Genomic DNA, 12,208 nt, shown 5'->3' with positions numbered 1-12,208 from the left:
TTAAGGAGCGACAACTCACAAATAAACAACTCCTGTGTAAACACCCTCCAAGTGACTGAGTTACTTTCCACCAGGAGTCACGTGCGAGTAGGCTACATTCCCTCATTAACATCATCGTTATTAAGGGTTTGAACTTACTCTGAGTTGTGATTTATATAGATTAACGAATACTACAGGCAGTCAGTTCACCATAACCTCTGACCTGATCCTAATTTAAAGACTTGAGCACTGAGCAACAGAAGGTGGTTAATATTGTTGTTTAGCTTATCTGACCTACTGTAGTGTAGCAAGGCAATAAGCTTAAGTGATTTATTGATGTTTTTTTTTATCACAACATAAAAACTATAGACCATAAATAAAAAGGCTAAGAAAAATTAAGTTAGTTCTTTATTTGCATAAAATGTAAATCCATACACAGCTAAATTTACACAATAGTTTGCATTTCCTGTTTATAAGATAGACAGTTATCAGGACTGCAGCCATATAAAAACTAAAATAAGCATTTAAAAAAGATTATAAATACAAAACAAATCAGAACAATCCTCCCAGTTGTCTGCATGTAGTTTAATATACAGGACTGTTTTTAATGCCATACTCTCTCTGTATGAGTGTAGAACAGGTTAATCAGCTTCTCGCTAATTCACAGTCTCCCCTACGTTTACATCTCATTAACAAACCCTAGTAAATAAACTTAGTGAAATAATCTTCAGGAAACGATTTAGCTTAGGAAACATCCCAGTCATAGTAGGTGATATTGTTACTGTAAATACATTTCTAAGACCAGTCATCAGGATGTCACTGACAGACATGTGTAAATTATGCCTAGCATGTGGGCTTGATTCAGCATATTAAAATTGAGTTGAATTCACAATGTTGCTCGACCAGTGACAGCGCCTAAGCATGACATCAAACCATATGCCTGTATTTTTACACAGATTTAAAAAAATTCAAGTAATTTTCATAAACATGTCAATTCAATGTATGACCAACAATTGGTCATTAATACAGATCTGCTGAATCATTTGAGCAACTGTGGCCGACCTCATAAATAAACACAAACTAATCAGGGCAAACTGGCTTTCTTGTACAAAGGCACATTACTACAGGCACCACTACTGAATAAATTATTGACTAATGCTCCATCTTACACAGTAAGACCTTGTATGGCTAAAGTTTCTTCTTTATGCGGCAGTTGGTGTCTTCACAGGCTGCTCGATGCCACCTGTGGTTTTGATTGGTTGATCCTCTTCATCTTTTTTGATGGATGCCATGGCAGCCTTGGCGGGAGACAGACGGGCTCGGGCTGATGGGGATCCTGGACTCTCAACATTAGTGGCGGGTTTGGACATCCAATGAAGGATGCGAGTGGAGGGTCGGTGGTGAATAGTGAGTTGGCGAGAGCTGTATCCGGACATTGCAAATCCCAAAGCTCCCAGAACAACAGCCAACCTCGGCACTACAAGATCGTTAGCCCTGTAGATCACAGTCTGCACTGCTGACGTCTGAAAGAGAGTGCAAACACATGGTTACATTGTGTGTTGAACTGACAAACATTACATTTCAGGTCACATTTAATTAGGAACACCTCAGCCTGCATGACTGAATGATGACTCTTTTCTTTCGGCTGTGAAACATTAAATGTTTGAACAATGGCCAAGTACACTTGTAAATCATAATAATTCTATAACGACCGGATTGTCACACAAATGGATTATAATTAGATCAAACAGTTCTCTAATGTAATAATTGCAGATTTAATGCTTAATTTGAGATTATAGTGATTGAAATCACACCATGTGGAATGTTATAAAAATTCTTGAATTATAGAAAACAATTATTCAACCATTACATCAACGTCCAATCAGCTTTATGTTTAGCACTGGAGTTCTGCCCCAGTTCAGGTTTAAATACATATACAAAACTATAAACATCTACAGATGATTAATTTAGACTATTTAGCTATTCAGTTTTTTATCCATAACATGCACATCTGGACAGATTATTTTACTTACCTGCAAGTAGCGAATGTATCCTGAAATAGGACGTGGGAGACCAAAAAACATGTCAAGTTCGTCACTATGCCTTGGAGCTGTTTGTGAGCAGGACTACCTCTTCCTCTGGTTCCTTGTTTCTTTCCTTTCTGACTGGGAGTCTTCACAGAGGATAGAGCTCACTCAGGTAGGAGTGCACGTCTATCACGTCTTCCTGTGATCACAGCTTATATAGACAGTCCCCATCTGTCTGTCTGTCTCTCAATGAGATTAAGAAAAGAGGCTAGCAAACACTTAAGACATGCTAGCGATGACGACAGCTGCGACAGTATAGGATGCAAGGTTAAGTTGTTGTGAAGGACATCCTTGTACAGCTTGGCACGTGTAAAGCCGGAAAGGGCTATAAAGTCTACTGACACCGGTCAGAGGCGACCCAGTTATCAGAACAAAAAAATAAAAAAAATCCCACAAAATAATATAAACAACATGACATAAAACAACCAAAATTTTAAACAAAAAACAACCAATCAGATGATATTACCATGGTACTGTATGATACCATACAGCGTATAAACACCAAGAATACCATTGTATTACAGTAAAAAAGGTAAAACGTTTTTTTTTTTATCAGAAATCCAGTAAAACCATTCATTATGTGAAATATTATTCATAACTGTTTTCTTTTTGAATATATTTAAATCATATATTTCATCATTACAGTCTTCAGGGTCGCATGATCTTTCAGAAATCATTCTAATATGTTGATTTGCTGTTAAAGAAACATTTTTCATTGCCATCAATGTTATTATATTAAAAATAATACTTTTGTTGTTAATATTTCTATGGAAACTTTTTTTTTTTAGGATTCTTTGATGAATAGAAAGTTAAAAACTTTTAACAGCATTTATTAAAAATATAAATATTTTTGTAACAATGTACTTTTGATACATTTAATGCATTAATACAAGTTTAAATTTCTTTAAAAAAAAACTCTTACTGACCCCAAACTTTGAATGGTGGTGCAGATTCAAACAAAAACAGTATGGTGTAGCAGTTTCTGCCACCATTTTGTCTTGCTTATTCACCTAGTTAAATATCTGTTTGTTGCTACACTCTGCAAAATGAACCTGTCTGGAGTTTTGCCTCAGGGTAGAGAACATAATAAACAGGGGACAGCAGAATATTGTCTTTCCCAACACAGTCCTATAGACCCTTTAGCCACACAATGTTATATCAGTCTGTGAGTTGAGGGCCTCACTGGGGACCGACGAATCTTGTTCTTTATGAGGACCTGTTAAACAAACAGACCTCAGTCAGTGGCAGATCATTTAGTATGTTTAAATTAAATTGCTTTTCCGAGCATTAATGACTGGCAGATATTTGCTCCACCTCTTTGCAGGATTGCCTCTCATCTTTTGAGTGGATATGATCTATAAACCATAAATCAATAAACTGCGATAATAAAGCTGCAGTGAGCATTTAGTGTGATGATATACTGCGCTTAGTGCTAAAACAAGATGATATTTTGTTCTTTTCAGCTGCTATAATTTCACCATCACACCTGCTGTGTCGTCCGCCTCATTTTCCAGCTGGCGTAAGAAAACATTTCTCAGAGATACAGAAGGGTTATTATTTCGAAACATGGTAACCTAATGGGAAGTAATAAAAAAACGTATCCTCTGTCTGAGACAACCCAGATCCATGTGATCCTATAATGGCATCAAACCCCATGCTGTGGGTTGCCTTGAGTATCTCAGATTAGCACAAACACACACATGGCTGTCTAGAGATGCTTGTTTAGTTAAAGTGATTCTTCCTTGACGTCATGGATAAGCCATTGTATCCGTGTCAATGGATCTTTGTATGTCGTGCACTGCACTTAATGCAGGTAGGTATATCAAACAATCAATGGAAACAAGGACACATTTGTTTATCTCGTGAATTGAAATAAAACTTTAATATCTTTATAGCTGCACTAAGACATTTTTCTAGTCACACTGATAGTCACAGTGGCTTGTCACATTGATGCCCCAAAGTAGCTCATTAAATGTAAAAAATAAATAAAAAAAACCTAAATGAGGCTTTGTTTTGGGGAAATGAGCAGTCTAGTGAGTAAAAGCTTAAATGTCATGATCTAAACAGTCTCTGAGATCAGTGAGGGGCTGCTGACGTTCTGATGTTAAGGTTATTAGCTGCTAAGACGTCAAACCACAGAGTCCTCATAATGAGCTGTGGAAGACCGGTGATCCAGCGGTCAATAATAATACTCTAGTGTTTGGATAGCTGAAACATACTTTCTGGAACAGCTGTGAGAGTGTATTTGTGTCCTATGATAAAAAAATTAGCAGCAGAAAATGTGTAAAAAATCTGTTTCATAAGTAATTATTATTGTGAAGGCAAAATAAACTAGACTATATCATGCTGGGTTTTTAAAAGGTATGCAAATGGTTGCTGCTGCAATCTGATCCTGAGTTTCTTGAATTCCTTGACTATAAAACAGCATGACTGATGAGATATTACAATCAGAGACCTGCTGGTTATTCACAGTCGTTTTCCTCTTAGGATCTGAATCTGGGGACGTCATGTCTTCTGCTCTCTCTGTATGGGCAGAATCTCTGTAAGCCAATACTCAATAAGAGTACATACCACTGAAACCTCATCTGTAAAACGAGAAAGAGAAAGATCATCTAAATGTAACATTTGCCCATATTTATGTGTGTTCTTATGTTGTTTGCTTAGGTATCATGAATTTATGTTTACTACTGTCTGGATTTGGCTGATACTTTGGCCAGAGATTAAAATCACAACAGGACCAACCTGGTCAAATAAGGGCTAAATAAAAATAAAAAGTACTGCTTTATTGAAATGCACTATTGGACCTAGATTCCCATACAATGTTTTGTTATTAGGAGGACATCTGAGGGAAAACACATATCTGCAGAGTAACATTAATGGCCTACTGCAATTACTGGTGGAAATAATGGTGTATGGGGAAAAAAATGGATAAATGTTGTCTCCTGTGGTTGTTGTGGAGATGGAGGCTATGCTTAGGAGTCACCATGGACACCTGTGCGGAATGTCGTGAATCTACTGGGTGCTTGTAGCTCCTTAGTAAAACACTGATCATCTTAAGGTCTAATCTGACTACACATATGTGAAAAGTAAGGCTAAAAAAAACACTATGGGCACATTCAAAGTAAACACACAAAATTGTTATTGTTTTTTTATGCATATAAAGCCAAAAGTTTGCTAGAAAGCACTTTGTATGCTGCAGATTTTTCTTGATCGATACTTTGGGTATGTTGAGAATCGAACTTACTGACTGTTGCACAATATACATTGTAAGCTGCATAGTGAAAATCATTATTTAACAATAAACATTTGAAACAGTAGTATGCTAAGTTATCGTCACATGAACTTCTTAAAGTGAGTGGCATTCCGTTAAAGTCAAGCAAATAAAAGACAAACAAATATATATATAAAAGATATACATCTACCATTCAAAATATTGAGGTCTGCATTCATTTGATCTTAAATACATAAAAAAATTGTATTACTGTGAAATACTATTTAAAAAAAAAAGTGTTGTCTATATTTTAAAATGTAATTTATTCCTCTGATGGAAGGCTCACCATCCCTCCAATCTTCAGTGTCACATGATCCTTCTTGAATTATTCTAATATGCTGATCTGTTGCTCAAGAATAATTTTTTAAAATTATTATAATCAATGTAGAAAACAGTTGTGCCGCTTAATACTTTTGTGGAAACATGATACATACTTTGATGTATTTAAAAAAAAAATTTCAATGTAAATGTTTTTACTGTCACTTTTTAATTACTTTAAAACAATAATATATTTTTTTAATAAAATAAAAAATAATATATACATATATATATTTATTTATTTATATTTATTTATTAGTGACCCCAAACTTTTGCATGATAGTAGCTTGTGTATATGTGGGCAGTTGTGTACATTTTAGTCTTTTGGCAGTGAAATCAATATTCTATTGTTTGCAACTATTACTATAAAACAAAAACACACATGCTTGATGTTCAGACATGGGAGGTCCAAGCGCCCTCACTCACCTGCAGGCAATATACTTGTGTCCCTGAATTCTTGCAGCTGTGATTTTAACTGCTCTTCATTATTCACCAATAGAGCCCTGAGTCCGCACAGCCTGGAGATCTCAGCAGGGGGCAGCGTCCTACCAGACAGACGAGAGAACAGAGTCTCAGCTGGAGTGAGGGAGAGAGCAGGTCCACTTTCTACACAGGAGCCTGAAAAGAAGAGTAGCAATACATTATGTTTATCTCATTACTTTTACACACACACACATATACACCGTATCAAAAGTTTTGGATCGGTAAGATTTTTTATGTTTTTAAAAGAAGTGTCTTCTGCTCACCAAGGCTGCATTTATTTGATCCAAAATACAGCAAAAACAGTAATATTGTGAAATACTTTTACTTTATTTTTTATTTAAAATCATGTTTTCTACTAGAATATATTTTAAAATGGAATGTATTTCTGTGATGGCAAAGCTGAATTTTCAGTCTTCAGTTTCACATGATCCTTCATTCTAAATAATTCTAATATGCTGATTTGCTGCTCAATAAACATTTATTCATATTATCAATGTTGAAAACAGTTGTGTACATTTTCTTCAAAATTCTTTGATGAATAGAAAGTTCAAAAGAACAGCATTTATCTGATATAGAAAGCTTTTGTAACATTATAAATGTCTTTACTGTATCTTTTGATCAATTTAATGCATCTTTGCTGAATAAAAGTATTATAAAAGTAAAAAAAAAAAAAAATTCTTACTGATCCCAAACTTTTGAATGGTAGTGTGTGGAGCTTTCCATTCCAGAAAAAATGGTGTTCTTTTGAACTTTTGATCAAATAAATGCAACCTTGGTGACCGTCAAATACTTCTTTCAAAAACATAAAATCTTACCAACCCCAAAATTTGGAACATAGTGTTTATTTGCCCTCAACATAGAAAAAAGTGATGCTATATTAAAATACTATACCAGAGGACTTGCGATCAGACAGGTAGATCTCCTGTGTGGTACGAAGGAAGTCGAGCACCTCCTCTGAATTTCCAAGTCCACTCTGTGCGTATGTGAACTCAACAGCTCTCACATGAGGCACCAGTCCAAAAGCGATGAGTTTCTCTTTGTGCCGTTTCTTCTTCATCTTCCTCTTTCTGTTCTTGCTGAGCCGCTCTATGCTCAATGAGCTTCCAGCGTCCCCTTCATCGCTGGGATGTACAGCATCTGTCTGGCCCTGTACAGCACCCTCTGCTGGAGGGGTGGATACCTTGGCTGAAGTAATGGGAGACACTTTTTTCTTTCTCCTCCTTTTCCTCTTCTTATGTAACTCATGGTCATCTGCATCTGAAAGATCCAAAAATGTCTCATTGGTGAGGAGGATTATGGACTTTCTCACAGTATTAGAATTATTACAAAGGGGTTTTAAATCCCGACAAGCATCGGGCTCCATTATCTGGAAAAAGAGGTTTAATGTGACTGATTTGTCATGAATGGATTTAAATAAATACACAATAACAACTGAATGACATCAGTTACAGCCTTATTACATTTATGCTCTTGGTAGACTCTTTCAAATAAAAAGCATCCTACAAAAAATGTGCTCATGCTGTATAAGAGGCAATTACCAGAGTGGATAGTGCACCACACACACACACACACACACACACACACACCCCTTTGCCCTTTCAGGAGTTTTCTGCAGGCTTTTCGAGCTCCTTAGGACTATACAAACACACTGAGTTGTGCTGAGCTATTGATTTTTTTCATCTGTATTCAGAGCAGAGAAACTGACCGCACATCTGAGTGACACACCGCAGGAAGCAAAGATTCAGCTCATCAGCATACAGCTCATACAATGAGACCGGTTTGCAATAAAGGAGGGATGAGGAAAGGCCTCAATAACATGGACAGTATGAGTAAGCGTGTGTGTGTGTGTGTGTGTGTGTGTGTGTGTGTGTGAGAGAGAGCTTGTGAACGAAGTTATTGCTGCTCTGCAGGTCTATTGAGGTCTATTCAGATCAATAGCAACAAAAAGACAGTAGGAGGAAGAAATATACAGAGCTTTTTAGTGAAAGAGGAAAGAAGTATAACATGCACACTAAGCCAAATCACAAATACAACACCTGGACTAAAAGACTCATGATGGTGGATGAGTAATGTGTAATAAAAGATGCAACAATGTCACTTCGTATAGAGGAGGTGCTTGGTTTTGTCATTAAATATTTTGGGTGTGATTAAAATTTAATGTCATATAGTACAATTACCCAAAAAGGATGTTACAACAGACCCTAATTTTGTTAAACCCTTGATTTGGTTTGTCCTACCTGTATAAATACATCAGGAAGCAGGAAAAAGCATGTATCAATTTGGCCACAATTAAATATCACAAATGATCAGGGCAAATCAAATATCTCAAACGGTCTGATTCCTTTTGGTTCCGTGATATTTGTGCGAATTAAACATAGAAATGACTAATGTTGTGTTTGTGTAGATGCTAAATCCAAACTGTTTTCCTGATGAATAAGGATTTTATTTCTGAGGTTTTTTTTTAATGGGTGCTGTGGCTAATATGCTCCCCTGAATCAAACGATTTGATCATTTGGATCCACAACAGGAGTTGCAAATTAAAATAAACAGAAAAATCACCCAATATTTAAAAAACATCAATCAGGATATCAAGATACAGCTGCAGACTGGCTAATATAATCTGCAGTGACTAATAATTATTTACAGGGATTACTAGGATCACTTCACAGCAACTAGTGGGATCCATTTCATACTGGAATGTGTGACTGAAAGAGAAACCAAATAAAAGGGTAAAGAGATGGTGGTCTTAACCTAAGAGGTGTGTCATTAATCAGATTGAACACGGTTATCACCAACTCACCGACTGGGCTGTTCTCAGAGTCAATCGAATCTGGATTGGACAGTGTGACAGGATCATCCCCGCTAGTGATCAGGTAGCCTTGAGGAGGAGGAAGTACAGTGTAGAGCTTTTTTCCTGGTACAGCTGTACTTTTCTCATTACCTAAGAAAGGGAGAGAAAGAAAGGGCAAACAAGCAGTCAAGTCCCCTGTAGCCCCAATATTACCTTCCATGTAGTGTTTTATATTATATATAGCTATTTGTAAATGTAAAATGTCTGCAAATTTTCAAAGACTAAAGTGCACAAGAAATGGAAATATTGTCTCCCAAAAGAAAGAACCGATTCTGAACTGCCTGAAACAAGTCGTCAGTAATTCCAGTCTTATTTCCTGCACAAACCTATGTAGGTTTGTAACAAATTAGGTCACAAATCAACAATGTCTACTTAAACCCTTCAAATACAACACTGCAGATGTAGCTGAGGCCTGGAAGAGTTTGGTTCATGTTATCGACATGTCGCGAAGACACTGGGAAAGCAAATCCACTTTCCAAGGATGAGGACTCAAGCTCAAATAGATATGGTACACCATTGCCATTGTTACTGTTACTGTATACAAATGCTAATGAAGCCTCTGGAGCTGAAATTCAGATATAGTATTAGGCGTTTTGTTTCCACCATGCGCTTTAAGTGGTAGACAAATCACAACAGACAGGGCCATCTGACCAATCAGAGCAGGGTTGGCTCTCGGAAAGGAGTGGCTTAGAAAGATGGATTCATTTATTGTACCTGCAATTTATGTTATGAGAAATGAAAGTTTTTTTTTTTGTCCTTAGATGCATGTAAACCTATTGTAGAAGACCTCCAAAACAAAACTAGGTACCTTTAAAATAGCATAAAAGGGGCACCATAAAAGTTTTAGGACTTAAGCATAAAGCAAACTCCAACCTGACTTTTTGGGTGGGATGTACTGAGGTCTTTCCACAGGTGGCACAGGTACAAGTATGCTCTGCTCCTGGGAAACAGGTTGCAGCACACTCTGCTCTTGGGATGCAGGATACAATCTTTGCAGGACCTTGGACTGGAATACTAACACACACACACACACACACACACACACACGTTGTGTTCTTGTGTGTCAACACAATATGTCAACAATAAAAACACGTGCAGAGCACAAGTTCTGTAGTACACTTTTATTCAATGCTCCCTTCTTACCTTCTTTTCTGACAGACATATCAGCGGCTGAGAATCATGAAGACCTTTTTTTCCTCAATCGTAAACAAAATTACACTCCATTACACTTTTCTGATAGGTGTAAACAGTGGCTGGGTTAGTGGATGATAAAGCGCAAATCAGGTCAACCGTCTATTTTACACATTTAATAAGAATCCAGGATTTAACATGAAGGGAATATAAAAAAGGAGCTGTAAAATCGCACACATATGTCATAATAATGTAAAGAAAGTACCGTCAGGTTCTTTCCCTGTATTGTCGTATTTCCGACCTCATCATGATGGCGCCTGAACGTGCAGCGTCCTGAACTGCGCCATCCAGCGGCGTGGACAAGCGCTACATCACCTCCAGGGGACCGCCGCATCTGCACCCGCGGGGCGGCGAGCGACTGCTAAGCACATGCACTCTCAAAACTTCGCTGCATCCTCACCATGTAGCCGCAAGCTCAACGAATACCTAGAATGTCAGCGTGGAAGAAGGTACGTTGAGCAATTTCTGCATGCTTGTTTTTTGAAAGGCGGAGAAGAAAACAAAAAAGTCCACTCTACTAACGAGCTTGTGTGCGGCGGCGCGCGGGATGCAGAGCTCAGCATTACATCACTTACCTGACGAGAGAAGGCGTGACATTTTCACCTGTCGGATTCAACAGATATTTTGCTTATTTAGGTTTTATTATCAATTTAATTTATCCTTTTATTTTATTTTATTTTTATTCCGAAAAATACCCAAGTTTGCTCAGATTGTTCATTCTTGAACATTGATATTGACTTGTAAACAACTTCTTCCCTTTTCTGTGTATAGCCTAACTGGGTGTGTGGGTCAACTGGAGTGCAATTTTCAAAACTGCTAATTATTATCCATCTTATTATGAACGTAAGCTTAAACATGTCTACCTCAAAGAACAGTTTGCTAGTTCAGACTGATATGTAGGCTAAACATTCACTGATATGCAATTTATAGTCACCCAATATTAGGTTACATTCACTTATAAATGTAAACTTTTTAAGAATTGGTTATTAAAACAATTCCATTGATCTACCACTAATCGAAATATTTTGGGTGACAGTGGGACATCCCCTTTCTTAATGTTGAGAAGATATTAAATTGTAAATAGATACACTAAAGATACACTCTATCACTATATTGGTTAATGAGTGATATTAGATATTTTCTTTGTAATTTATTAGAATAACATTAGGTTGGGTATTTAATTGTACATGCAGATTTACGTTATTTTTACTTTTAGATTACCTTTACAATCATCTAACACTAACTTAAAAGCTACACAATCCCTCAGTTTCACAGACAAAGCTTAAGCCTAGTCCCAGACCCAGACTAAAAAGCATGTTTGAGCTGTTTTAACTGAAGCAATGTACTGGCATATCTTAAAATATGTCAGTGCCTTTGTTTTGTCTCAAGATGCACACCAGTATTGTTTTTTTCTAAGACACATTTATAAAAGCTACTTAAATGTCCTAATTAAACTAAGGCGTAATCCTGGTTTAATTTAAGACCCGTCTCCATGGCAAGCCGTTTTAACATTTAATCCTTAAAACCTACTAATATCTATTTTCATGCTGCTATTACTTATTTTTTAGATACTAGTATCTATTCCATTAAGTAGCCTACTAGTACTTATTCATTAGCTATTAGTGCTTATTTTTAGGTACCTTAGTGCCTTTTCGTTAGATACTAGTGCTTATTCCTTAGGTACTAGTACCTTTTTAAAGATACTTCTTATTCATTAGATACTAGTTCTTATTTATTAGATACTAGTACTTATTCCAATAGTGTCTAGTATTTAATTATACCTAACTTGTTAAGAAAAAATAGAAGTAGTGCTTATTTTTTAGTTACTAGTAACATTTTAGATCAAAGATATCCTTACCTTAATAGATACTAGTACTATTTAAATAATCAGTATGCAAGTAATATGTTGAATGTTAATGAACTAACAACATATCAAAAAGAGATGACACAAGAAATGGACTGAATTGCAGAAAGCCGTTTTTATAATAACAATATAATAATAGCCTACTTTTTAATGGTATTAATGCT

General features: G+C 36.4%; 2 protein-coding genes across 6 annotated transcripts; both read right to left on the bottom strand.

The window, feature by feature from the left end:
• Window positions 1-376: 376 nt before the first annotated feature.
• LOC308707531 (uncharacterized protein) lies at window positions 377-2,245 on the bottom strand. Its single transcript, XM_081394088.1, has 2 exons — window positions 2,013-2,245; window positions 377-1,502 (listed from the first exon to the last, which is right to left on the bottom strand). The coding sequence occupies exons 1-2, from the start codon at window positions 2,061-2,063 to the stop codon at window positions 1,182-1,184; spliced, it is 372 nt and encodes a 123-aa protein (XP_081250214.1). The 5' UTR covers window positions 2,064-2,245; the 3' UTR covers window positions 377-1,181.
• A 635-nt stretch (window positions 2,246-2,880) lies between these two features.
• On the bottom strand, window positions 2,881-10,753 carry erich1 (glutamate rich 1). 5 transcript variants are annotated; one of them, XR_014028878.1, is made up of 8 exons: window positions 10,386-10,432; window positions 10,133-10,242; window positions 9,863-10,003; window positions 8,939-9,079; window positions 7,030-7,395; window positions 6,082-6,273; window positions 4,522-4,651; window positions 2,881-3,282 (listed from the first exon to the last, which is right to left on the bottom strand). XR_014028878.1 is itself a non-coding variant. In XM_081348002.1 (7 exons), exons 2-7 carry the CDS (start codon window positions 10,149-10,151, stop codon window positions 4,572-4,574), a joined length of 939 nt encoding a protein of 312 aa, XP_081204128.1. In that variant the 5' UTR covers window positions 10,152-10,222; window positions 10,386-10,753; the 3' UTR covers window positions 3,914-4,571. The 5 variants fall into 5 exon arrangements, 2 of the variants coding, with proteins under 2 accessions (XP_081204128.1, XP_081204127.1); XR_014028879.1 differs by having other exon boundaries at window positions 10,133-10,222; XR_014028877.1 differs by having other exon boundaries at window positions 10,133-10,432.
• Between the last annotated feature and the right edge of the window lie 1,455 nt (window positions 10,754-12,208).

The sequence above is a fragment of the Scardinius erythrophthalmus genome, assembly GCF_964197995.2.
Source record: "Scardinius erythrophthalmus genome assembly, chromosome: 19".
NCBI classification, from domain to species: domain Eukaryota; kingdom Metazoa; phylum Chordata; class Actinopteri; order Cypriniformes; family Leuciscidae; genus Scardinius; species Scardinius erythrophthalmus.
The sequence above is the reverse complement of the archived record's forward strand: the minus strand, read 5'-3'. Positions and strand labels throughout refer to the sequence as shown.

Excerpts from the sequence above, each read along its gene's own strand:
- LOC308707531 (XM_081394088.1), bottom strand. The coding sequence starts at position 2,063 with ATGTTTTTTGGTCTCCCACGTCCTATTTCAGGATACATTCGCTACTTG. Across the intron at positions 1,503-2,012 it reads GATACATTCGCTACTTGCAG|ACGTCAGCAGTGCAGACTGT; the intron begins GTAAGTAAAATA and ends ACTCTCTTTCAG.
- erich1 (XM_081348002.1), bottom strand. Across the intron at positions 7,396-8,938 it reads CTCTGAGAACAGCCCAGTCG|ATGCAGATGACCATGAGTTA; the intron begins GTGAGTTGGTGA and ends TGGATCTTTCAG. Across the intron at positions 6,274-7,029 it reads GTCTGATCGCAAGTCCTCTG|GCTCCTGTGTAGAAAGTGGA; the intron begins GTATAGTATTTT and ends TCTTCTTTTCAG.